Source organism: Haemorhous mexicanus, chromosome 9, assembly GCF_027477595.1.
Source record: "Haemorhous mexicanus isolate bHaeMex1 chromosome 9, bHaeMex1.pri, whole genome shotgun sequence".
Lineage (NCBI taxonomy): Eukaryota > Metazoa > Chordata > Aves > Passeriformes > Fringillidae > Haemorhous > Haemorhous mexicanus.
Genome location: NC_082349.1, coordinates 5,835,716 through 5,862,462, shown reverse-complemented (window position 1 = coordinate 5,862,462; position 26,747 = coordinate 5,835,716). Strand labels below are relative to the sequence as shown.

The window sequence follows — 26,747 nt, the reverse complement described above, 5'->3', positions numbered from 1 at the left end:
TTTGGGTTGGTTTGGTGGAGTTTTTTGTTTTGTCTTGAAACATGAGAACAGCTGGCAAGATTGTGAATGCACTCGCCAAGGAGTACAAAGTCTGTCTTCACCTAAAAATGAGGTTTACTTAATGACATACTTGGAAAGATAACTTGCTTTCCAGAGGGTTGTAACTGTGTACATGTCAGCAGCAGTCAAACTTAGTAAGTGTTCTCAGGAAACTCACCTCAGTCTTCACCTGAAGTGGCAGAAAGCTGCTTAAAGGTGTAGCTGTTCCCTTGACGAGTTAACACAGTGCCTTTACTAGGGCTTGTAGCCATTCCCTCACAATAGGAGTGGTGAGTGGGAAGACTTTATTTGCTCATGTTAGACAATCAAATGTAGGTACTTCCTGGTGACCAACTCTTAAAACCTTTAAGGCTGTATGTTGTGTAAGCAGTTACTCAATCCATTAGCTAAGCTACAGTCCACCACAACCATGTAATTCCCAAACCCCACAGCTGTAAGGACATGGCACAGTTCAGTCAATATGTACTATTTTCAGTTTGTACTGAGGCCATCTCCAAGTGCTCCACGGGAAATATTTTATTAGGGCATGCTGGGGATGGAAAGTACAACTCAGCAATGTCGGTCAAAGGTTGAATTCAATCTTGGAGATCATTTCCAACCTAAATGATTCTGTGAACTTAGGCTTCCATTTCTGAAGTGCAGCCATGTAAAAAAGTAACTCCAAGAAGTTGCATATCTGATGTTTACAGCTTCTCCATCAATAACCATGTCATAATTTGTAAGGGGTATGAACTTCAGCATTTTACAAATTTATGGGTAACTTCATAGATTCCAACAGATTCCTTTGTTTTTTCATCATAGTCATTCCAATCCTGTAGGAAATAAGATTTCACAATGTTAGTCACAAAGGACAGAATGCACAGACTGGAATTCAAACTGGAACTAAACGTTACTCAAAGGTTGGGTCTTAGGTATCTGTAGGAGGTTAAATTTTAACAGGTGAGAGTAGCAAAATCAGTAACCTGAAATTAAATGAGCTTCAGTCTCAGTGCTTTTATATATATATATTTTGCTGGGGTTTATTTTCTTATGTAGTCCCCAGCCTGTAGTGGACAAACAGCAGCCATGGCAGGTGAAAGGATTATCTATCATTTACAATACCCTAGTCAGGTGGGTAAGCAGACAAGCAGATCCCTGCCAAGTAGGATACCAGGGAACAGATGTGACCTTGAGATTCCTGCTCACACCCAAGAAGATTTGCAAGGTGCCATTATCCTGAGCTATGAAGGACAGTATCTGTATTACTTTTCAACCTCGCTGTGCACAGGACAATGGGCAGGGATCTTCCTAGACAGCCATTTAGTATTCCAGGTTCTTGGTTTGCGGAATTCCTGAGTGACTTAAATCTCTGTCAGCTGCTAAGTTAACAAGTCCATACTTCTAAAAGGACACTGTTAGTAATGCTAGTTGTTCCTACTGGATCCAGTTTCTCTCTCCATCTGTGGCCTTCCTGTGGCTACAGGAAGAGTAACACCAGTCTAGGGTGTATGTTTTAGAGTGATGATGTGGGGAGAGCAAGCTAGGAAAGTTTTGCTAGTGAAACTAAGACAACATACCTTTTCTAACAAGTTTATGTCATTGAAAGGTGTGCCAGATTCTGCGCCTTCAGCAGCAAACCCTGCCTGCAAACACATTTGCAGAAGGTTTTTAAATTACATTATACTGACAAAATAATAAATATGATCATTGAAACATTTAAGAAAGTAGTTCAGCACAAAAATGTATTGTATTTCTTTTAAATTAGGCAGAAAGAATGGGCAAGCTCTTTCCTAGTTAGGGGTCAGTATAAGGTTGGGACCTTGCTTGTGCATTAGGAAAATTCAATCCAAGAAACAGAGTAAAATGAGGGAACACTGCTCCTCTATTTTTCCCAGCAAAAAAAGTATTTCCAACAATTCTAGATAATGTTAAAGCTTAGTTCCTAAGTTTATGTAGCAGCATCCAATTACTATTAATAGCTTTGTGTTCAGAGTCCACACAGGCATAATAGCTTCATAATACATTGCAAGGAGAGTAATTGAAAATGTGGAAGAAAGCTAATAGTTCTGGCTTGAATACTGGAATCCAAGACACTCTAGAGAAGCAGCAGCTTGTATTGGATTTAGGCACACAAGTGACAAGCAAGCTTTATGTGTAAGGAGGATCAGCTGGCTGAGTGAACAGATTAGTATCCCAAACAAGCATTTCACTGGGGACAGTTCTTCACTACCATCACTGCTGCTGTTTATAAAGAGTGGAGAAAAACCAGAGCACCTTCCTAGAGCTGTCCTATCTTCCATAGGAACAGCTCTCTCACTTTAAGGTTCACAGTTACCAAGCTGTACAGTAAGATTTCCTAATTTTAAAAGTACATTTAAAAAATCCCAGCCACTTCTGTAGCATGCAGGAAGGTTTCTTACATTGTCAATTCTAACTACAGAATTTTATTAACAAGTGGCTAAAAATCAAAAGTAGCTTCTTCCTAGTTTTCTGCAAGGGATCTAAAATTAAGGTTTATATCAGAGAAACAAAATATACTTTCTCCTCTCTAACACTCAAACGTTTTGTGGTGGTGGTTGGGTTTGTTGGGTTTTTTTGATTACTGCTATAATTTAAATAAGACATGCAAGCATTAAGCCACTTTAAATTGATTCCAGGTGTGACTGTATTATGTACCAAAAAATACAGATAAAATACAGTGATTATATGGCCACATGCCATGTTTAGTGCTAATTAAAAGTGAGATCTAAGGTTGGGCAGAAGCTAGGCTGGCTTGGATCATGCAAAATACAAAGCAGTTGACAAAATTGTTCAGAACTGCAGAAGTCACTTGAGCAAGAGGAAACTCTCATTTACTGATTTAGGCATCCAAAATACCTCTTCAGGGATTCAAGTGCAGCAAACTCAGAATATTAAATTAAAACTTTTGTTACAGCTGTTCTGTAACTAAAATTGACAGCTAGGATGCAGAGCTATAAACATCTCCTACATTTTGTAGTCTTTGTCTAGATTTTTCTTCAAGTGCAAGTTCCTAAGCCTGGCTGCAAAGCTTTCAGGCAGGAATAAACTAATAACCATTCTGGAATAAAGGAATAACCATTCATCAAAAAGATGGACTTCACTTAAAAAAAAGACTTCCCCCAGCACACTGCAGCAGGGTTTCTATTTATATCAAATTCTTTGTAGGATCAGCTTTTTTGGGCTGTTTCTTAGCACAGCATCCCAGACTGAGAGAAGGATAAGACAGATTTATATTTGTCAGTCTATTTACACCTAATCCGACTGGAATAATAGGTTAAAAATAGCAGGGAGTTAAGTGGCATAGAGCATGACCATGCACAAGAGATGAGTCACTGCAGACTGGCCCTGAAGAATCCTTTAACTCTGAACCTTGAGGTGTGCTTTGCACAGTCTGTAACTGCCAGTGATCTTCAAGCTTTGTCTGCTCAAGCTGCAAATGGAAAAATGCCAGTGTTCATCTCCTCTGGCTCTGGTGATGTCAACCCCAAAGAAAATCTGTTTGTGTTTTAGAGGACACACACTGAGGTGTGTTCATAACCTGAGCTTGATGAGCTCTGTAATGCAACAAGGGGCAAGTGGTGCTCTGTCTAATGCTGCACTTTCCCTTTGGGAAAGACTCTTTTGCAATGACCTGAGCAGTGAAGACCTCTCAGATGAATTCAGATTAACAGTGAGTCACCTGTGAGGCAGTTTGACTCCAAGGTGTGCTTAGCTTTACATTTTACTGGCACAGAGAATACCAGTTGTTTGTGTTAGCTGTTTGCAAGTTTTTGGTTTGGTTTGGTTTTTCTCTTGAGTCAAATGAAGTAAAACAAACAACTGTGGAAGGATGGGAATCTGGGAACCATTTCAAACAGTGTTTATTTTATCACTTGGGAAGAAGTGCTTTTAAAGACAGAAACAAATCACAAATAAGAACTCACCTGTGGTTGAAAGTCAACTGGTTCCAGACCTCGGCATTCAAACTCCACAATTGTTTTGAATTTCTCGCTGTCTTCAGCCTGTGATTGAGTCAGAAAATCCTTAGTTTCCATCTAATACACACAGTGACAAGCATTAGTCTAGGAATGGATTGCTTTAAAGGCAGCACTGTAATCTCTGATGCCCCAAGTGACAGCAAAATCCTAGGGCTCGTTTCATAGGTGGTCACTAACTAGTAACTAGAATTTCTTTATCTGCCATGAGGAAATCTTCGAAAGGAAACTTAGAGGGGCATTATAAAATCACCTCTAAATTGGGTGATAACGTTCTGTGTTGGCTTTTGAAATGTATCAAATAATTCTACACTTGAGAGTGCACAGGAGTCTACAAGACAATTTCTGTCCAGGACAAGATCAGCTTTTTGTGTTCTTGAAGGAGGATGATAAAGTAAAACTCAAAATACTGTTAATGCTTGTTTATCTTTCACATAGAAGAGGGAAAAAAACTTACATTGTAAGGCTTGATCGTCTGACTTAAAATATCTAAAAAAAAAAAAGTATACAAATGAGTGGCACTATGTCTTCAGTTTTATTCAGCACAAACTAAGCACCAGGATCTTCTTGCACAGCAATTTCCTCATACAAAGCAAAAGAACCACAAGAAATGCAAGGTTTTCCTGCAGCTGCTCTTCAAAAGGCAGAATTCAATTTTTCTCCCTTCTCCTGAGAAGTTTACACTCCACCATTTTTCTGTACCAATGCCAAAAAGATTTGCATGCTTTTGTAAAATAACAATACAGAGGAGTTTTGTTCATGCAGAAGGCTGGACTCACCAGGAGGCCTGGCTGTCTCCCTGAACGTGATGTCCAGAAAATGCCTGTTGGGAGCTCAAGCACCAGTGCACAAGGGCAGAAACCTTGGTGAAAGCTCTTTACCAACGGTGCAAGCAAAAATGGGGACTAAAAGAGAAACTGTGAAATGGATGATGCCTGGTCAGTGTCCCAGCACGTACCGATGGAGTTCTCCCTGGAGCACAGCTTGCACTTCTGCACCATCGTGGCGCTTCCTCGGCCGCCTTTCAGGGGAGCGCTGTCCTAAAATCCATGACAAGAGAGACACTTTTAGCCACTCTGCAAAGGTAACGTAGCTTTTACAACAACCTTTAGCTTTTTAAAAATACTGCAACAAGGCAGCATTTTTCTTAACTACAGAGATTAATAATTCAACAAGTTGAGATTATCAAAGAATAATTCTATTCTAGACTTTCAATATGAAATAATAGATATTTGTGTCTTATCCATATAGGCATGCTCTACTAATTCTCCAAAATACATTCTTACCATCCAGCTGTATGTAACAAAAAGGGATGATTATTGCTAAGAACAGACAAGTATCCCTGACAAATTTTATCCTGCTTTTTCAGCTTCCAAATACTGATTTAGCATGCTAAAATAATCTTGATTTACCTAACCTTCTCCAAAAGGATTCCATCAGCATCAGAGAAATAGGCTACAGAGAAATATGCCTCAACCTTATTTACAGAAATGTTTTTAAAACGGATGCTTGTTAGCAACGGTCACCATTCAAATGGCACATGTCAATTAACAGTCTCCAAATATTTATTTTAATATGGAACACGACAATTTTCTAAATGCATATAGCTATTAAAAAACGATCTCATCTAGAGGGTGAGCTGTCACATCCTTGATGCGGATACGTGTGTAAGAGGCAGGTTTGTGTTCGCATTTTTGCTCAGAGGTAGGTTACGAGAGGCACACGCACCATCAGCCGCAGGTACTGCCACTTTTCGGAGACTTCACCGCAGTTCCCACATTTCAGCTGGAGAACAGAAATCGGAAGTTTGAAAGCTGTCAATAATCAGGGAAATGCTCCCGGCCCCGGCCCCGGCCCCGCACCTTGAGGTACCATCGGAAGTCCTCGCCCTCGGCCCGCAGCCGGGTGATGTTCTCCAGCGTGGCGCGGAGCTGCAGCCCGATCCTCTGCAAGGCAAGCGGCGGAGCGGCGTCAGCCCCGGCCGGCCCGGCTCCCCCCTACCGCCACGGCCCACGGGGCTTCGGCCAAGGCTCCCCCCTGCCCCCACGGCCCGCGGGGCTCCGGCCAAGGCTCTCACCTACCCCCATGGCCGCACGGATTCTGCGCTAGTCCCGGTTCCCCGCGGCCGTGCCCTCAGCCAAGATGGCGCCTCCGCGCTCCCTGCCCGGCTGGGCCTGCGCGAAGCCGCGTCTGCCCTCAGCCAAGATGGCGGCCGCCGCCGCCCCGCGCGCGGGGAGAAGGAGGCGCCTGTGGGGAGAGGAGGAAAAGCGGGAGACAGTTTTCAACATTACACGTTCATTAATAACCTTTTTTTTTTTTTTTTTTTTTTTTTTTTTTTTTTTTTAAGTCCCAGCGTCTTCTTACAGACCAAACATGTTAAGAGAAAGCAAAAGTGCGGTTTGGCAGCACTGCCATGGGGTCCTCAGGGCCTGTGGGGGACCCCTCAAACTCAATTTTAACGAACTGAATAGATTCTAGGTTGCTTTTCAGCTTCTCTGAAGCTGAACGGGACAGTCAGTGAAGATTCGGGGTGGGCTGTTGTCTCTGCTATGGAGGCAAGCAGGTAACCCCAGGCTGGGATGAAGGTGCTATGTGTCTGCTATAACCATTTACCTGTGCACAGTCAGATGTTGCTCTTGGCTGGCCAACAGAACACCCAGCTCAGGATGGTAAGAAAAGTTTGCCTTGACAACTGGCAAAAGTTTTGTTTCACAGAGCCAGGCTTCATTCCTTTTTCCACTGCTGTGTAGAGAAGTACAGTGTGTGGGTGATACAAGTGAAGTGACACACTCTGAATGTACCATTATAAAAGAAGTATTAGGAGTCAGTCTCTCACCACAGCTTAAAAATTAAAAACACAAACCTTACCCTTTTATTGAGTCACTGACAGTTTGTAACAACAACAAAATAACAATCAAAAAAATAATCTAAAGTACAAAAAAATTTCAGAAACAATGAAGACCTGGAACAGGATCCTCCCTTCCCATCCCTACTGCTAACATTGCAATACAAACTTCAGTTTGTCTGATTTAAATTGGCTTAATCTTGAAGTGGAGTCCAATAAGACTGAAGACGAGACATTTAAGGTCCTGGACCAGGTAGTAGAATACTCTCAAGCCTTCTGGATCTCTGCAGTTCACAAAAGAAGGAAGAAAGGGGGGGGAAAAAATTAAAAGATTAAAAAAAATTTTAGACTGATGCCCTTAAAGAACAGGTTACAGAACTAATGTATTAAAAAACCCCAAAGCCTATATGGGGACTTTTAGACATCATCTTAGATTTGTTTCATTCTACACTGATTAAATATTCTGTACTCCAACTGTGAACATTTTAAGTTTTTATAAAAGATGCATTTTTATAATAAAAACAACTATCAACAGCACTTAGGATTTTAGCCACCCCTCCCCTTCCCCACAGCAGTCAGGCTTTTCAGCTTAGGTGAAATAGAGGTATCTTGATTCTCCCAAAGAAATTGGCACAAACAGGCCAATGGCAGCTGAGGCTGTGTGAAACAGGGTTCCTATCGCAGGGTCTGCTCTCTGAGTTTGAGAACACAGCCTGTAACACCACAGCTTAAAGGCATCGGCACATTGTGCTGCAACACAGAGCACTGGTGCCCCCAGGAGCTGATTCCTACTTTGAAATGATATAAAATATATGTACCAAATAATCAGGAAGTTCTAATACAGACTGGTAAATAGAAAAAAGGGCAGCATAAAAAGCAGAGTACATACTTGGACTGATTTACATCAATGAGGGAACCAATTTTTGATGTGGTAAAGGAGATGTGCTCATCACCAATTACTATCTCGAGCTCCTGAAAAATAAAAGGTTATAAGAACTTACTGCTTCATGGTACCAGTTACAGAAATACTTCAGTACTGTGGTTTTTATTACAAGTTTCTATTACAAAGATATCAAATGCAGCAGGTCTGTGGAGCGTATTAGCTTCCACAACTACACTGCCACTGAGGCACTACTCAGGTTTTAAAGCAGTATTTGTTTCCCTTTCAAATGGAAAAAATACTGGCTTGAAGGAAAAGCTTAGTTATGCTTCCAAGGAGCTAACATATGAAAATTAAAGAGCAATTAGAAGAGACACTATGCACCGTACCTGTCGGCCCACTCTGTCAGGAGGAGGCCACAGAGCATCATCTTCTTTTGTGATTTCACTGTCGTCGATTATTCTCTTCAGCTCTTCCATCACACTCTTGTGCACATAAGCCTGGACACAACATTCCGGCAGAGAAATAAATACAGCGCTGCCCACAGCGCCCCGGCAACGCCATCCTTCCCTGACCCTGCCCGCAGTGCCTTTCGCTGGCACAAACGCCCCCAGCCGCGGGGCCCTCACCTCCTTCCGGATCATCACATCGTTCTTGTAGTTGCTGTTGTTGGCGTAGCGCAGCTTACCTGCGGGGAGAGGCTGGCATTAACCCGCGCCGGGGGAACGGCGGCCCGGCAGCCCGGCAGCCCGCCCTCCGGCAGCGCGGCCCACCTCCCCCTGCCCCCGGCCCGCTCTCACCGTCGGGCCGGAACTCGAACTCGAGGAACTCGTGTCCGAATTTCCCCTTGTGCCCCACGTAGTAGCGGAGGTAGAAGTCACTCGCCATGGCCACTCTACAGAGGATCTGCGTCATCAAAGGGAAGCGGAGCGGCGCCAACGCTCCCGCACTCGGCACCGCCAAGAGCGGCGGCGGCCGCGGCCGCCCCCTGGCGGGCCGGGGGTGAAGCCGCTCTGTGAGGGGGAGCTCGCGCCCGTTCCCTCAGCGGGGCTTCCCCTGCACCGAGCGGGACACAGCCCCATCCACCGGGACACGGCCTAAAGCCACCCGAGCGGGACACAGCCCCATCCACCGGGACACTGCCTAAAGCCACGCGAGCGGGACACAGCCCCATCCAGCCGGGACACGGCCTAAAGCCACCTGGGGAGATCCCACAGCGACACGAGATGGTGTCAGGTGAGGCGTCGCCGCACCTCTGCTATTCCCAGGGCAGAGTCCCAGCCCCTCGGCTGGGACAATAGTAACAGTTATTCACTTGTTACTCATAAAATAGCGTTCTAGTGATACTTAGTCATACCAATGAAAGAGATGATGTGTAGGTGGCCATTTGTGATGAGCGCTGATGATTGCATTCAGTGCTGCTACAAGAACTTGAGTCACACTTTGTGGTGCTGCACTTCTTCCAAGTTAGAAGGGGCCCACCAAAACCATGAAATTTATATTTTGGTTAAGTGGCTACCCAAGGATTCAACCCTCGAGGTTGGCATTAATCAGCCCCATCTGCTCCCCACTGGGCTCTTCCCAGAGGGGATGTCAGAGCTCCACCAGTAGCACTGTCCCCAGAGCTGGCACTGAGTTGGTCCCAGAGGCATTTCCTGATCTCTTTTCTGCACAGAGGGAACGAACACCACACATCTATGATTTTAAGGACAATGAACTACAAGTGGACAAGTTTCTATCTTCTGAAGCAGTTTGGTGCCTCAGTGGGACTGCTGTGTTGAGGTCCCTCACCACAGGTGGCCTGAGGTTTGAGAGTAAATGCACGGGGGGTAAATCCTGCCCTTTTCTGCTTTGGGAACTGCAGAAAGGAGATAGCCAGAGACATATCCTTTTGTAAAGGACTCCCTTCTGCAAGGAGAATTCAGAAACAGGGAATCTCTTGTTCTCATCACTAGACGGGATGTTTTTTATTGAGGACACAGAATGGGGGAGGGTGGTTTGCACTGTGGTGGTGTTGGAAATGGGTTTGCACTGATGAACATGATTTCATTAGGATGGTGCTGCCTCACATCCCTTTGCGGGGCTAATGGTGTTCTCTCTGCTTTCCTTAGAGTTATAGCAGGTTTAAGTCAGGCAATATTTACTCTTATTCATTGTTTTCACAGCTTTGTGCTTGAATACTCTCAGTTGCATTCTTTAGGAGCGTCCATTCTATAAAATGTCTAAAAGTTGTCTTTAGTAGAAGAGTCCTACTGATACAGAAATAGCCAACCTGTTGCTTTATAACATCTGCAGATACTGCAAAGAAATTAAAACATAACCTTAAAAAATGTAACATTTGTATTTATACCAGACTGAAGGATTTTTGGCAGAATTATTGCCCTTATGTTGTGAACTTGGTTGTCCAAACTCAAGGTAATATCATGTATGGTCTGGTTTGTCCCCAAGTTCAGAGGTTTGGTTTTGTTTGGTTTGGGGATTTTTTGTGAGAGAATTACTCCACTGTAATTGTCTAAATTGTTTATAAGCCTTTTCAGGAATATCAGTGCTTACTGTAAATTTATTTAAATTACTGTGTTGGAAGGAAAAGCAAACTGGCATAGGAGTTATCCCAAGAACCTGCATTTTAATTCCTTCTGGAGGTGACAACTGTCTTTGAGTTCTCTATATTAATTCTAACATTTTATGATAAATGCATACTATATATAGGTGAGATAAAAATGGGGTTTTGCTGTGTTTTTTTGTCTAGGTAAAATAACTATCATGTTTGATGGCGATACAATGGGTAAAGAATTGGTGCCAGTGTTGTTTGGGTTATCTTGACACATTTACAATCCCAAACATGCTCTGCTTGAATGCATTGGCTTTAGTATGTGTTTGTGAAAGGCAAAATGTGTGTGCTGTAGTTCTTTTCATTCTGCTTAAAAGCATATAAACAGTGGTTGTTCTGCCTCTGAAGAAAATATCTCTATAAACACACATTTTTAGCATTATTTTACATATGATAGAAGGACTGTAATGTAACAATGTGCATATGGAATCTTAATAGTGGTACTGGTTTATAATGAGTTTGGGTTGGGGTGTTTTTGGTTTGTTTTTGAAGAAGAGCAAAATGTACATGATTTTCTCCTCTGACCTCTGGGGAGCGGGAATCTGTGGGACTTGGAAAAATGGGAGAAATCAGATAAACATGCTCTGAATATTTCTATTTATTTGGGTTTTTTTTTCATGTCAATAAAAGAGCAGATGGCTTGAATGAATCAATCTACTTTGGATCCATAATTTAACTTCGTTTTAAGATTGCAAGATTTGTGATTGTTTCTTGAAATAGTTGTATTTCTGCTATTTTATTCTCTTCACTAGAAATGTTGAACACTTTGGAGAACTGGGTGACAGAATTTTTTTCACAGATTGCAAATAAATCAGGTTGTTTTCTGATATCTTTCCATGTCTGTAACTTGTGAAATCATGTTCCAAACATAGAGAATTTTATACAACTCTTTTCCCTTGTGTCTGCAGAGGCTTTAATCCTTACTGTTTTCCTTTTAAAGAAACTATTTTGGCTGAGGAAAGTTATGACAATATAGTCTCTGAAAGTTAAAAACCCCCTAAAATACTTCTTTAAAATGTGTTCCATAGCATTTAACGTGTTCCATGGTGTGGATCTTGACTTTGCACATAGATCCTTGTTGTGCCTGTGTTACTTCTTGCTGTGCAGAGAATTTTGTTCTGGTTTTGAAGCATGTTAATTCCTTTGCCCTCTGCATTGTGTGAGAGATAATGAGTATGAAAACCCAGCTGGGTCAGCAGTGTGTTGTGGCTCCTGGGATGAACTGGGGGTGCCATGTTAACCCTAAGCTTTGCACTTTAATGCACTATTTACCAGAGTTTGTACTTTGAAATTGCAGTATGGGTAAGTTTCATCTACTCGGTTAAAAATACACCTCTGTAAGAAGGAGCGTTTGTTGTTTTGGTGCTAAGTAAAACAACCTTATTACTGCGAGGTGAGGCTGTCCCCACAGGCCCTGCTGCTGTGGCTGGTTATTGACTGCAAGGCTCTGTTTGCTCACAAGGCAGCTCTCACTGGGCATGACTTAGTAAACAAAAATGGGCTCTATTGACTTCTGTATTAGAAGAACCAAATCCTAAGCCTAGCATGGACTCCTGGGTGTAAATGAGTGTCTGAAAAGGAGAAGGATTTGTGGAAATTAATTGAAAGCAGGACTGGAAGGGTCTGTCATTGTTGCCGTGTTCATCCCCCCCTGCCCTCGGACAAGATCAGCTCTCCCACGGGAATATTTGTGTGAGTTTTAAAGAAAGTGTTTCGGTTTTGATTGATTTTGATTCCCTGCTTTCTCTACAGATGGTTTTTGTGTCAAATGCAAGTTTATAACACAAATGACTTTCTCATTTAAAAAGTCAGCCCCCATCTGGGTCTGCTGGGTTTGGCAAGGCTGAAAGTTGGGGTGCAGTGGTGTATGAGAACTGAGAAGAATATCTGGGGTCCAGTCCTGGTGATTCCAGCTCTTTAGAGTTTATTGCCACAAATAACTTAGGAAAACAAATATGACTTATTTAAATGGTTTATTTGTTTTTCAGGGTAGGACTGTGTCTTGAACTCACACAAAATAGAATCTGCTCCTATTTAAAAATAGATGTGGGTTCTCACTTCAAGATTTTACAAAGATAGCTATGAGGGCTGTCGTGGGGGAGCTTGTCTCCAGTGGTTGCTGCTAAATCTGCACATTTAGACTGAAATTAGCCTTTGTGAATTGTCCTCTAAGTAGTTCCCAAGAACTACATAAGAAAGAGGTATTTGATTATTTGATGTCACTGCATGTTTCAGGCTCTTCATTTCGACATTAGCCAGGTGCTATATTCCAGTCAGGTATTTCTGAGTAAACTGATTTTATTTAAACAAATTTACCAAACTCTTTAAAGGTTTCCCTGGTGGCAGGGAGTGAGCACAGGTATTTATTCAGCCTTCAGCCCATGACCTTCCTGTGGAGGTGGGTTATGTCTCTATAAATGTGGAAATAAACAAAGGAGTGTTGGTCATTTTACCTCCTTGATTGGAAGGACATCCTGGTTGTGCTGAGCTGTTGAGATGATACTTCAGACAAGGGCTACAAAGAAACTTCTCTTTGCTTCCACGTGGAGCTTTACGTTCAATAAACATTGTTCTATGTTTTTTTTTCTTTTATTTGAAATGCTTTAACAAGTTTGTTTGTTTGTTTTTTAAAATCCAAGCTCTGACAGAACTTTCTGACACAGCAGAATTTCACAAGCTTTAGAGAGGTGAGAGACCTAGGGCAGTGCTTTTATAACAGAACTTTTAGATTTTATTTTTAGGCATGCTTATGCTGCTCTAAGTAGGCCTCATGTTCTCTGCTACACTTTGACAAAAAGTTAAAAGGAATTTTATTTATTTCTAACATTTTTACCTGTGTACTTTTAATTGGTTTTGCTTTTTTTTTCCAGGCTTGTCATCATCTCTAACACGCTAGTTTTTCCAATGTATTTAATTCCAATATTTGAGGGTTTTCTTTTCCCTTATTCTATAAAGAAAGCAACATGTGTAGTGAGTGAGGAAATCCAAGCATAAGGCTTCATTAGTAAAAAAGGGAAACACCTGAGGCACATCTGCCTTCTCACAGAAGACTTCAGCCTTGCTTGTCCCCTGCATGCATCAGACTCTCCAATCTTTAGTAATTTGAAAACTTTGTTAAGAAAAATACATTGCTTTCCTTTTACACAGATAATTGTGCCTTCGAGCAGGCTTTGATCTGGTGGGTGCAGGAGTCCCATCCATTTCCTATGCAATCCTTATTTTTAAAAACCTTGCACATTGTGAGGGATCCCAAGTGAGAAGCAAACCCTCAGCTTTCAAGAGAGCCCTTGCAGATAGACTTCATGCACAGGTGATGTGCTGAATTCATTCAGGGTTGCCATGGCAACCTCCTTTTTTTTTTTTTTTTTTTTAATCCAAAGAAAGATTGTTTTATCAGTAAATGTACCTTTCCCAGTACCCCATGGCTTTTGTTCAGGGGTCTCTCAGCTCTTAGAAGCAAGAGATGGGCAGGCCCTGAAATTAACAGTGTCACAGATCCTCATTGCTCACTAATGCTCTTTGTTCTTCAGCTCTGAGTATACCAGCATTTAGTCTCTCCACCTCTTCTCTGGGGTTTTTGGCAGAAAACTGTCTCTTCCATACTGCATGAGGCCATATAATCTCAGATTCTGGGTTTTCAGCATTATTATTTTACAGCCAGGAGGCACAATTCTCAGTCTTGATGTTCTCCTGTCCTTCTCTCCTGATCTCAGAGAGTTCTTGGTCATCATTTTCAAGATTCTGTTTTGCTGTGCATAATGGCTCTCCTGCCCCTAGGAGCTATCAGGTTGGTTCTGTTCCATGTTCATATCACTGGCAGTTTTTTAGTGATTTAAAAGTAAAAATAAATAAGGGAATAGAACCAACCAAGATGAAAAGGATGATACTGGCTGTAATACACTAATCTCCTTCCAGAAGCCAGGGAGTTATTTCTCAAAATAAAGTGATTTGTCTCTCTTAAGGAATTATTCCTGATTTTCAGTCAGTCAGGATTACTCTGAGTCCATCTTTTCAAACCACAGGGATGGTGCACAAGCAGTTCCTTATTGACAGCACTTTAACATAGAGTGGTGGATGCCAGCCTCAGGAATTAATGTATATATTTTTTGTATATTTCCACATAGGCAAATGCACTTGCATATGGTTTTTTTCTGTGTCAAATAAAAGACCTTGCCCACAGATGGCTCTTGGGGTTAAAAGGATTGGAAATAGTAACACATTTCTATTTTCAATTAATAAACCTATTTTGCCATTATCCCAGTCAGCAGCATCCATCTGTTGAACATTACTTGGGCATTGCTTTTACAAGAGAAATATTACAGGTAAAATGATGTTTAGACTGTCATTACATTAATTATGTAATTACCATTCATTTACATTATGTTCTTATTTCATGGTGTTTCTAAAACAGTTTGTGTAGAGAATCCAGTAAATTATCAAGAACTCATCACAGAAAAGGTTAATTTCAGATCATGTTTTTTGTGCTTCTGATTCTTTGAGAATAGCATACAAAATTATGTGAGTGTTCTGTATATAACCTTGGTGTTGATATACTAGATAAAATATTCCATGAACATATATCACTTTTAATGTTCTTCATAGTGCAGGTCCTGAGCTGATACTTGTGTGCTGCAGAATGCTGTGGAGACACAGGGCTGGCTTGGATGGGCACCCAAATTCCAGCCCAAATATCCACTCCTGTTCCAGCCCCTGCCTGTGGGGTCTTTGCCCCTCGTTTTAGGGCTGTGTCATAGATCTCTGATGGTGCCTACAGAATCTGCTCCTGTCTCGGGATTGGGGAAGATGTGCACAGCTTCCTCTCTGTGGTGGCACAAACCTCTGATTTAGGAAGAAAAAAGAACCTAAGTCACTTCAATCATCCAGTCACTTTGCATCCTGCAGTGGAATAAGAAAGGTCAGGCAATAACTTTTGTTCAAAAAGAAGACTTCAGTAGATGGATTTGGTTTATTTAATAGTAAAGAAAAGGTCATGGATTTTGTTCTTTTATTCTCACATAAATTGATTTTGTAAAGTTGAAGTTGGTTTATCAGCATTTGTGTTCTATTGCTTTGTTATTTCAGTACTGGAGAAAAGGTCATCTTGCTGGTGTCTGATATTCCATGGTCCATTAAAACTGCATTATTTCTGCTGAAGTTGAATTTCTTTTCTTGCATTTTTTCTCTCTTTATTTCCCCCACAACTTCACTAGTCCCAGGTGAACTCAGCTGCAGCTGGGTAGTTTGTCCTGCAGCCTGTATATCAAAGGTGCCTGCATAGGATTGTATGTGTCTCATTTGGGTTGTAGAAACATGAATGACTTGGCTGTGCTAGCCTGATAAGCAATTTAAGTTCATATAAATTTTTTCAGTTTTTGTTCACTATTCACAGAATCACAGAATTTCTAGGTTGGAAGAGACCTATAAGATCATCGAGTCCAACCCATGCTCCAGCACCTCAAGAGCTTGAAAAGATACCCACTCAATTACTTTTTGTAGGAGAGTGAATTGCATTCTGTCTCAAAATGAAGTGTCAGTAGAAGACAGTGACTGAGTTTTTTGCATAGAGGAAGAAAGAAAAATGAAAATATTTACAAATATGGAGGTCTGATGAGAAATTTATTATGTGACTCTTCTGCTAAGGAAATCATATTTTCTGTACAGCCAGTTCATGACCGACTTGTTTGCCTTACTTCAATGCTATTCCATCTTTGAGATGGCCAGAGAAGAGCTAAAAAAAAAAAATTACTTCAATGTGCTCATCAAATCAGAGGTGTTAAGCCAAATGAGTGTCAGTGGGGAAAGGCTTAATTTTAGGGTAGTGGTAGAAAAGAAAGTAATCACCTTTGTCTTCCTGTGTTGTCACAGTAGTGTAAAGAAGGGGCTGGTGGAGTTGCCTTTTAATCAGAAATTACCATGCAGTTCTCTGCTCCTCTTGTTGAATGTGTGAATGCCAGCACAGTAATTACATGTGAACACAATTTTCAAACTGCCAAATATTTTTGCTTTATACTCAGTGCTGGTACTAATGATCAGGTGCCAAAGGCTGACATGAATTCGTGTCAGAAAAGTTATCCTCTGTATTTTTTCTTTGTAGTTGTTCTGTTTCTTGTCAGCAGCACCTGTGTGCATGCACTTGGAGGTTAAAATTCCTCCTTGGATGATTATCAAATCTTCTGAATAAGTCTCAGCTGGGGCCATCGCCCTCCCACAGTTCCATCCCAGCTGTCTTTTGTTTCTTTCTCATTGCCATTGCTCTCAGATCATTCCCATTTCATGTTCCTTCCTTATCAGTTCATCTCACCCTCTCTGGAAGCAAGCTTCATACTTTGATCAGCACTTACTTTTTAAAAATGCTGGTGGAGAAGAGGAGATACCGGAGGCCTGCTGCTGCAGGTGGGGGTAAGGAGGCAAAACTGGTATTGCATAAGACCAGTGTCACCCAGCAAAGTTACTTCTTGATTTGGAAAATATGGATTCCCTGTAGCCCCAGAAAACAAGAAGTATTCATCTAAAAAATGCAGTAGTTAATACTTCATGAATATAATTTCACATCTTGTTGGAGATTCATTGGGTCTGATGACATAAATATTCTGATAGCACTGTGTTGATTTTTCTCAAATGAGGCAATGGTAATCAAAATAATGTATGGCTGTGGACTCCTGATCTGCAGGAGCGCCTGAAGGTTATTCCTCTTTGGCCTTGTTCTTGTTATGAAGGTGGAGCGTGCTCTAAAAGGAGACATGAAATCAAAGCTCACCGTGTTCTGGAGTCCTCATAGCACTCATAGCTATTGACACTACAAATTATGTCTTCATTAGGATTTTTGCCTTGAAGTGACTCATTTATGTTAAAAGGCTTCTCTATACCTGCTCATTAGAAGGTGCTGCTCCAGTACTTAGGATTAAATTGAACTTTTTGCAGCCTGCCTGTGTAGGTCACACAGATGGCACACAGGTCCCTGAGGGAAGAGGGAGAGAATTCTGCATCACATTAATATATAAGTACAAATGGTGATTTGTGTTTGTGTTTTGGCCAAGATGTGGGCAGGTGTTTGAAGTTGTGCTGTTTGTACTCCCTCCAGAAAGCTCCACTTTGCTCCCCTGGCCCATCCCTGCCCCGTGCAGTTCTGGGGGGTGGATTTGCCAAATGCCCACCTGCTCTGGAAGGTGAGAACTGCCAAGAGGAAGCTGTTTCTGTGTGCCACTGGATTATTGGGTCAGGTAGCAGAGATCTGCACACAGCCATTGGTGTTACCTGCAGGGCTTTGCTGGGCAGTCACATTTGAAGCCTGGTCAGTGCAGAGCTGCTCTGTGTGGCCACTGCAGGGACAACAGCCGAGTGACAGGGACTTTGTAAGCACAGTCCTGTGCACAAGACTCACTAAATTAATGACACCTAGAGGCAAGTTTAGTGGGTTTTGTCCATTGTTCTTTGGGATGACCAGGCTCATCTGCAGGGTCTGAAGCAGTGTGGGAGTGGTAAAACAGCAGCTGCTTTGAAAGGGGTACATTTTAACTAAATTTGAGAAGTAGTTCAGGTGTACATGGAGGAGCTGGGCTTCACTTTCCTGAAAAGCAAAGCAACACCTGGCTTGGCTCAGCAGGGGAGGTACAACTCCTGTTCAGCTGGGTTTTCCTGAGCAGTTTGTCCCATATAGCCTGTTGCTATGGGAAACCATAACTGTAGCTAATTCCTGGCATAGTGTAGCTGAAAGTCCAGAGTAATGTGTTACAAACAACACATCATCATCATATGGTCCTGTCACAGCTTCTCAATAATTTATCTAGGTCTGCAGATGGCCCGTGTCTTTGGTTGTGTATAAATCAGGCTTGGGGTGCATCCCTATCTGTGTATATTTGTATCACTTGGAGTCTATTCTAGGCCAGTGATCATACTTTGAATATCATATGTTCTCTAGTTTAATCATTTTGATGCCATATTCATGGAATCATAGACCCAATCATGGTTTGGGTCGGAAGGGACCTTTAAGATCATCCAGTTCCAACCTCCTGCCATGGGCAGGGATGCCTTCCACTAGAGCAGGATATTCCAGCTTGGCCTTGAACACTTCCAGGGATGGAGGAGCTGCAACTTCTCTATGCAGCAAATATTGTAGCTCTGTGAGCTTCTGTAAACTGATAACATGACTGAAGAAAACACCAAAATGTTCTGTATTTGGTGGGTGTGCATGTAAGTTGTTATGACTAAAGGATCACTGCTTATTTATGTCCTCAGCAGAGCCATAGCCAAGGCAAAGGAACAACTGTAACTGTAATCCTTGGGGATTGTGAGCCTAGCTCTTGTTTTTGTCTCTTAGTCTGTAGGGGAGAAACCAGGTTTTTATGACTAGAGTCTGTAGGGATAGTTCTTAAATCACCTTTAAAAAAAGAAAAAAGGAAGACACAAGGAGAGATGTAATTTGGAGAGTTCATGCCTCACCACACTGGGACGGAGCTCGTGTCAACTGAACTCCAAAAGGGAAAAAAAAGGTTTTAATTTGGCTTTTCCTGCAAAGACCTCTATAGCCAGAGATTCTCTTAACCTCACTACTCCTCTCTAGGCTGCCAGCCACTGATGTGATTGAGAAAGTTTTTATTATTTACTTCATGACTTTTATTGCCACTGATGCCTTTAGTGTCAAAGTAATATGAAGTCAGTTCATGAGGTAAGGCTTTTGAATGTGACACCCATTTCAGATATTGCTAAAAATAATGTCAATTCCCAATAATTTTGAGTCCGTTTTTCATTGCAGGAAGTCTGAAGTCAAACTTTAGCCTTTGTAAGAAAATTTCTGTCAATGAAGCTTAGACCTAAATATTACCTTCCAAGTATTGTTTATCTTCTAAGCATCATTTCAAGGTGCTCTCTTTGCTTAGAACTTATTTAGATCTGTGCCTTATTAGTAAAATATGTAGATTCAGGGATTTTTATTGAATGCTTGTTTGTAAGGCTTCCCATCATCTTTTATGTGTAATGGCTTGAATGAAAGTAATGTATGTGCTTTTAGCTGAGCCCCAGTGGGGGAATATATGCATGAAAACAAATTACTGTAGGTGGAACTAATTAATTCCTTGATTGGCAGACTCAGCAGATAAAGTCCTGAATAGGGTAATGTGGAATGTCTTTCCTATTTGGCCTCGGTTGTACCTGGCCAAGAACTTTAGGTAAAACCTCTCCTCTTCTACCTCACTTTGTAGCCTCGAGGCAAGGGCTGAAGAACTGAACTGATGTGAAGACAAAATAATCAGTCCAGCCTTCTGTAATCCTGTGTACATCATCCTTGGAGCCAGGCAGGGGCCTATCAAACTATCAGGGAGATTTGCTTGTTTCACTGCCATAACTTCAGCTCCCTGCTCAGGCACTGCCTTATCACCACTGACAAGATTACAGTGGTTTCCTTGATAGTGTGGGGAACTTAGCAGGCAGCTGTGGCTAATCTGTAGGGAAATGTTCTCCCACTGAGGTACATGAAGAGATTTGAATGCTGCAAATAATTTGAAAAAAGGGTATCATTTTTTAAAGCACGTTAATTCTCATTCTGCTTGCTGATGCACAGGTGCAGATACAGGTTAGCATTACTGCCCTCTTGTAAAAGCTAAGAACTCAGCCTGGACTGGTGCTTGTTGGCTTCTTCTGGCAGTTGGGATGAGAAATCCAAATTCAGCACCCTGAGGCATACAGGCCATCTTCTGGGGACACTCTGGGAGGTGATCTATTGTGAAGCTGATGCTTTGTGTCACTGTCTCTGCTGCTGTGATAGCAAAAGCCACAAGTTCATCTTTATCTGTGTAAAATTGGACCCTGAGATTTGTGACTTGGCTGGGGAGTTGGTGCTCAAAGCCATACAAGTAAAACAAGGTGGCTCAGTAATGCCAGTTCCCTGGCAAACTTTTGGCCAGGCTCCTTTCATGTATCTGAGAAGAGCCAGGTTGGTCTCTGTAGAAAGTGAGCCCCCCATTTTTCTCTTCTAGGGTTGGTGGGTTTACCCTGCATGGATGCCATTTGCCCACCAAAGGCCTTCTGTCACTCCCATTCTCAGGAATTCTCAGGAGGGGACAGCAGAGGAAACGTGTGCATTTAGGAGACAGCTGGAACTGGCACCACTCTGTAAATGCCTGCACTGGAGCAGTGACAGAGCCCACAACAGCCTATGGCTGTAGGCCCCTGCTTCAAGGCAAGGAGGTAATTAGGAAGACAGATTTAAAAGTGTTTCCCAAAGTTAAAGGGCTGGTTTGATGGAGAACAAAGAGTGTAAGGAAATGAGCACACATATTCCTGCAGAAGGCAGAAAGGTGACTGAGTTACATGTGTTACATAAACACTGAGGGACAGAGATGAGTCCCTGTAGTCCATGGAGCATCTTAGTGGGAGTAGGCACAACAGTGTCAGTGTGGATTAACTCAGACTGTACAGTTACTATGTGCAAGAAGTGAAACAAAAAATGTAATTTTATTGCTAATACAGCATAAATAATTTAAAAGGGGAGTTGTTTTGGGAGGCATACCTTAATGCCCAGGTAGGTTTGTGACTCTCTTATGAGGCTCTTTCAGTTTTCTTTTGTGCTGTCCCTGCTGTTTAGGCCTGGAGAGAATTTTGTTGTTGTTTCACTTTTTCTATTTGTTGCCATATTACTTTGCTAAAATACTCAATTGAAAAGGAAGAATATTTTGAAGTAAGAAAAAGCCTATTTTCAGTTAGATAGAAAACTAAACCACTGATATTTACCAGTATATCAGTCCATATTAGTTTGGTAATAACTCTTTGGGCTTGAAAAGTTTTACTTGCTTGGCTGCTTCCTTTGGGACTAAGAATTGACTGAAAGAGAATTTCAATAAAGGCACTGCTTCCAACATGCAGTGGGGAAAGGTAGTGTAGTGTTGTATTGTTCTGTATTATCCAGGCTTTCAGTTTTTCAGGAGACAGGGAAGAGAGAGCAAGCTAACAGTGTATTTAGTTCTGAGTCACTTAGTGTCCAGCCAAAACCAATGTGGCAGAAAAAGACATTTCAGAACAAAGTGCTCTGTTGTGTAATATGAACTGTCCCCAGTGCTGCTGCTGTGACACTGCAGCTGGACAGCTGCATTACACAGCACTGCTCCCAAATCCCACTCTGGATTTGGGCAATTAAAAATTAGGGAAAACTCAGACCAAAATATGATACAGTCCATTTCAGACACCATGAAGTAATTAGTTCAGTAATCCCAGATAAAAAAATTTAATCTTTCTATAGAAACAGTGCACTGTTTTACAAAGGTGTTCATTTGGTTTCCAGTACAGCAAGTGTTACACAGAGCCCCCCGCCCCTCCCTGGGCCTTTTGTCTGGAAGGTAAGAACTGAAACACAAAAGGCACCAAGCAAGAACTTACTCTAACAGAACTTCAGTATGACAAGACAGAGCAGAAATGATTACAATGTTAAATATCACCCTACCAATCTGAACCATTATTTAAAATAATTAACTCCTTAAAAAACAAATTTGGTGTTTGACTTCTCAGTAGTTATAAATCTGTAAAGGTTGAAACCAGCACTGCACATTGAGTTCATTTACAATGGTTTGAAAAAACCTGCAGCCTTTTACATGTGGTTTGTACAGGTTTGTTTGTGTGTTCTTAAAAAAGTATCAAAACTGTAGAACTTTCATATATATTTACATTCGTCTGTTAGTTACAGTGTTATCACATACAGCCTTGCTCAGCTTTTTCTTCATGCACACAGTGCATGGATTTATAGAAAGAGAGCTTCACACCTTAAAACAATAATGGGATATCTCACTCATATTGTCACTGCCTTAAAATCTAAAATTTGGACTAGAAGGATGCTTGATTACTTCTGTGTAGTCTATGCAGGCCATGAGGCATTTGAGAGTATGTATTATGTCTGTAATGCATACCAGGGCTTTAAACACTTTCTTTCTTCTCTTAGTCCAGAATCAGCTTCCAGCTCACATTACTCTGTAAATTTATTCTAAAAGAAAGGGAAAAAAAAGGAAAAAACTCCAAACCTACTCAGCCCGAGATTCTTCTACTCACTCAAATACAAAAGCTTGGACTGATATAAAAACATGAGGAAGATTTCTCCAGGATTTGGTACAGTTCAGGGAGGTACTAGTCCATTATGCAGTGGGAGGTGAGTGTATTCACTTCCCACAGAATTCCCAGGAAATCCTATAGAATGAGATGAGAAAAATCAAGTGTTTTTCTGCCAGGTGCAGGATGACCCAGCCAAAGGGCAGCTTGTTCCATGGCAGGACTTGGGAAGAGGTCTGTGTGTGCCACAGCAGCTCCTAAAATTAGGGGTTTTATCAGTATGAGCAGGGGACAAGGGCAAGAAGGGAAGGAAGTGACTTTTGTTATTGTGCTATTTTCCTGATGGAACCAGGGAGAGTGCTCACTGGGGAGTGTGGAAATATATGGCTAAATCTTTGTTCCTGTAAATTCTGAGCTGATTTAAGAGATGCAAGATCCCCAGTGTGGAAAAGCATTTAAATTTACATTTAGAAACCAACAAACCAAATCAGATTTGTACCAAGCTGTAAAAAAGCAACAATACAGCACAAAACCCCTGGGTGCTGTAGGAGTTTCTCCTGACTGAAGTGCTGTAGGCAATAGCTCTCCAGTTTAATGCACTGCATGGATTCTTCATGGATAGACTGGAAAATGTACAAGCAGCCCTTAGGAATCAGGATGGAAATCAGGAGTTGTTTGTTAGGAGTGCTTCACTGGTCAGCTATCTTACACTACAGCTCTTTCTTACATAGTGTCTTTAGAGTTCAAAGCAAACTTCTCAAACATCCTGTAAAAATTCAATTATTCCTAATTTTCATAAATGTAGGCTAGTAGTTTTAAAATATATGTATATATATTTATATATATGTATATATTTATATGCCTATATATCTATCTCATCCAGATAGATATATACACAGATAATCTATGCACAGCAAGCCAAACATACAAAAAATAAATACTCTCACCCCTCTACTATATTTACAGAACAGATCTTATAATCCAGATTTTGTTAATAAATATTTCTAAACTGCCTGTACAGAATTTATTTTACTTATGTTGATGGATAGCCACAAAGCATATTCAACATATTTACAAAATATCTATAAATATAGTCTTAAAATAAAGCAATAGCTACTGAACCTTCAGCCTGGCTGGTTATGTACATTGAGTTAGTAGCTCAGCTGTTGCTTATTCACTATCACAAATGGGTAGTGCAACAAGTTAAAATGTGTATAAAAGATTATACATACAAAACTCTCACATCCTTTGGATGTTTGCAGTTCATTATAACTTTGTGGTTACCCTTCTGCAACATAAATAATGACCAAAAAGAAGAAGCAGGTTCTGTGATCCAAAGCAGATTTGTTCAGTGTTCAGATGACTGGAGCAGCATCTTCATCCTCATGGCAACCCATCATCTTCTAAGCTTAATGCTACACGCTGGGGAGGGAAAAACACACTCTTGTGAACTGAGATACTGGTGCTAGCTTGTATTTCTTGTTAGAGCTCTCATGGCTGTCCCTACTGTGTTGGTCACAAGTCTATTCTAGATAGTGATTTTTTTCCTCCCCAAATGAGGTCATTTGCTCAAGTGTTACTAAAGAGGTGCTGGGAAGTTTCCTGTCCATGTATATTGGATAAAATTCCTTGTCAGGGATGGCACTTTCTCCAGTGTGATCTTGTGTGGAACATTTAGATCATAGAGGACATTATCCTGCCTGCCTGCAGGAGCTGTACTGCCTTCCCTCATTACTCTGAATCTTCCTGCTCTCTTCTGAAAACACAATGCACTTACATCTGCCAGTGCTCCTCTCCCCAGGGATGCTGCTGGGGAGGATCCTTTTCCTTAACTTCTTACAGAATTTTAGTCACTTCTTGTGAGGAATGTGATTCTTCTTTATACTGTTACTATAGAGAAAATATTCTCCCTGATAAGCAGAGAAACTGAATTTATCCTTAGGATAGTTTGGACACGTGGTAGCAGCCTAAGCACAGGTAAAATGGAATCCAGTAGGGGATGAGTAATCACCTGTCCCATCCTGAGGTAGCTCTTAAGGGAGCTTTACATTTGTCAGATTGGTACCTTGATTAGGACCATCATTCTTCGTTTGAACTGAGTATCTGATCCAGAGCAGTACATTCTGAGACAACTGCAGGGGCTGCCAGAAGTTTAAGCTTCTGCCTAATCAGTGATAATAAAGAGGTTCTGGTTTTTTTCATTATGTGGCGAATAAATAACACTAATCCAAATTCTCTATTGGAACTCTCAACAGAATTAATATTCTCCAGCACCATCTCCTCAGGTACTTACTGCTGGGTACACGTGGCCAATTTGGGCAGTTCGCCCAATGTGGATTTCATCTTCATCTTCCTCTTCTGTTGTCTTCCTATAAACTGGATTATCAAAGTTCATGCTTTTAGTATTCTTCCGTTTCCAGTTCCTCCAGATGAGGTATCCCCCCATGCACAGCAGGCCAATGACCACTGAGGAGAGGGGAGAGAAAGGGCTGTTAGGCAGGCACGGATCTGCTGCGATGGTCCCATGCTGGCAGCCATCCTCAGAACATTTTCTCAAAGCTGGGCTACTGTTCCCCAGTTCAGCAGTTCCTGTATTCTTTCCCACCCTATCAATGAAAACTGGAAAAGTGTATTTACTGTGGTAAATACAATATTTTGGTATTGTATTTTGGTGAACTCCTTCAAAGGTTAAATCCAGTCTGCTTACCCACAGGAATGACGATTCCAATCACAGCCGCTGTCACAGTTGAACCAAAGCCTTCATCATCGTTTGCATCTGTAATTAAAGAAGTGTTCTGATCATTTAACTCATTTGCTGCTTTTAAAGAATGTTTTCTGTTAGTACCTGTGCTGTTCTGACCATCAGAAAGCTTTTGCAATTAAAGAATTTACAAAAAGTTTCATAATAAAATTATTCTGGTGACACTGAGCAGTGCACAGGGGTTGGGGACAGCCCAGAGCTCCAGGCCACGGAAGGGACACACTCCAGGCTCCAGGGCTGTCAGAGCACTCTGACCAGAAATGGGGGACACTGCTTGGGCCTCCAGTTTTTCACGCACAAAAAAGGAGGCCAGTTTTAAAACTGGACATTTCATGGAAATGCCATGCATGCATCAGGGGATGGTGAAGAGCATTCCTAAAAATCCACAACAGAACACTTTCTAGTACTGACGCAATGAATAACTTATTGAGCTGTCAGAAAAAGAAAGTAGTTCAAAGCCATCTACACAGCTTCTCTGTTTAATTTTCTCCTTTTTTATTATTTTCAGCCAAGGAGGTAGGGAACACATCTATCCCTCATTGCTGCAGCCTGACCCAGCATGCAAGAGTGGCCCCAAAACTCAATACTGCACTCAGAAAAAAGCAAATACAGGAAAATATAATTGAAAAAAAATTCAATATAACCTTTCAAGTTCTATACTTTAAAATGTTTGCTCTGAGCTCTCATATAGGGTATCAGTAGAGAAAATCTAATTTTGCTAAAATATCAGGAGTTGCAAGAGGAGGAACTAACTGTACTTTTTCTTTTGATACACCAATTCATGCAACTTTTAAATACTTCCCTGTGGCAGGCTGTTCCATTACACAGTTATTTACTTAATAAAAAGCCACACTATTTCCAAAGTGGACAATAAAAGCACTTTGCTTCCATGGCTTATTAAAAAGGTAATTAATGCATTTGAAAGAAACTTGCACAAGGAGATCTGAACACATTTTAGCCACTGGACTGTGCTTTCCCCATGCAGCATAATTCTACAGACAGGGGTGGTGTATTGCTGCTTTCCAGATGTAATGGAAACAGTGAAACAGCCAGGGGAAAACAGCATTTCACTGGTTTTAAACATACATGTCTGTTTGAGGTCTTGCAGAGCAAAATCTTCTCTCTGGACCAGAATTATTTTTTTAATAGCAGTTCAGCCTTTCTGCTTTGCCTTGGCAGTGGGACCTGGAGGGACTGCCTGTTAGCTCTGAGATTGAGGCTGGTGTTCCATTGAGCAGAGCCTATTAGTGCTCTCCACTGGGATGCTCTTCTGATAAATAATGCAAAACTTCAAACCTGTGTCATGATGAGGCCACATTAACATGCCAAGCACGGCCACACAAACCAGAGGCAGCTTGTCTTGGGCTGTAGTGATTCCACATGTCCAGCAGCACTAAAGATGCACAGGGGGAATTTTTCACCCAGAACTTGTGCTGGGTCAGATTAATAATTAAACAATTAAAATAGGTGAAGCACCTGCAGAATCATCCATTCTACTGTCTGCAGCACTGAAGCTGGGATGAGCCAGAACTGTGCACAAGGCAAGGGCTGATGTGAACTCTCAGGGCCGTTCATGTGCCTTGGATAAA

At 41.5% G+C, this 26,747-nt stretch overlaps 3 protein-coding genes across 9 annotated transcripts in view; all 3 read right to left on the bottom strand.

Annotated features, from left to right (window-relative positions):
• Positions 1-561: 561 nt before the first annotated feature.
• On the bottom strand, positions 562-6,276 carry CZIB (CXXC motif containing zinc binding protein). Of its 6 annotated transcripts, none has more exons than XM_059853792.1 (8): positions 6,116-6,275; positions 5,897-5,980; positions 5,763-5,819; positions 4,993-5,074; positions 4,492-4,523; positions 3,984-4,061; positions 1,617-1,682; positions 562-872 (listed from the first exon to the last, which is right to left on the bottom strand). In XM_059853792.1, the coding sequence occupies exons 1-8, from the start codon at positions 6,119-6,121 to the stop codon at positions 795-797; spliced, it is 483 nt and encodes a 160-aa protein (XP_059709775.1). In that variant the 5' UTR covers positions 6,122-6,275; the 3' UTR covers positions 562-794. The 6 variants fall into 6 exon arrangements, with proteins under 6 accessions (XP_059709775.1, XP_059709776.1, XP_059709779.1 ...); XM_059853793.1 differs by having other exon boundaries at positions 5,907-5,980; positions 6,112-6,247; XM_059853796.1 differs by having other exon boundaries at positions 5,907-5,980; positions 6,116-6,221.
• Positions 6,277-6,876: 600 nt separating this feature from the next.
• MAGOH (mago homolog, exon junction complex subunit) lies at positions 6,877-8,718 on the bottom strand. The gene is made up of 5 exons (XM_059853798.1): positions 8,560-8,718; positions 8,389-8,447; positions 8,149-8,259; positions 7,769-7,851; positions 6,877-7,163 (listed from the first exon to the last, which is right to left on the bottom strand). Exons 1-5 carry the CDS (start codon positions 8,672-8,674, stop codon positions 7,064-7,066), a joined length of 468 nt encoding a protein of 155 aa, XP_059709781.1. The 5' UTR covers positions 8,675-8,718; the 3' UTR covers positions 6,877-7,063.
• A 12,851-nt stretch (positions 8,719-21,569) lies between these two features.
• Positions 21,570-26,747, bottom strand: part of LRP8 (LDL receptor related protein 8) — a 167,990-nt gene continuing 162,812 nt past the window's right edge. For both annotated transcript variants that reach the window (XM_059853786.1, XM_059853787.1), the window contains 3 exons: positions 25,105-25,173; positions 24,691-24,863; positions 21,570-23,819 (listed from right to left, as the gene is read on the bottom strand). In XM_059853786.1, the coding sequence (XP_059709769.1) occupies positions 23,781-23,819; positions 24,691-24,863; positions 25,105-25,173 (281 nt within the window). In that variant the 3' untranslated portion in view covers positions 21,570-23,780. The remainder of the gene's footprint in view (positions 23,820-24,690; positions 24,864-25,104; positions 25,174-26,747) is intronic.

Excerpts from the sequence above, each read along its gene's own strand:
- CZIB (XM_059853792.1), bottom strand. Across the intron at positions 5,820-5,896 it reads ACTTCCGATGGTACCTCAAG|CTGAAATGTGGGAACTGCGG; the intron begins GTGCGGGGCCGG and ends TCTGTTCTCCAG. Across the intron at positions 1,683-3,983 it reads CAGTTGACTTTCAACCACAG|GCAGGGTTTGCTGCTGAAGG; the intron begins GTGAGTTCTTAT and ends ATGTGTTTGCAG.
- MAGOH (XM_059853798.1), bottom strand. The coding sequence starts at position 8,674 with ATGACGCAGATCCTCTGTAGAGTGGCCATGGCGAGTGACTTCTACCTC. Across the intron at positions 8,448-8,559 it reads GTTCGAGTTCCGGCCCGACG|GTAAGCTGCGCTACGCCAAC; the intron begins GTGAGAGCGGGC and ends CTCTCCCCGCAG. Across the intron at positions 8,260-8,388 it reads ATGTGATGATCCGGAAGGAG|GCTTATGTGCACAAGAGTGT; the intron begins GTGAGGGCCCCG and ends TGTTGTGTCCAG.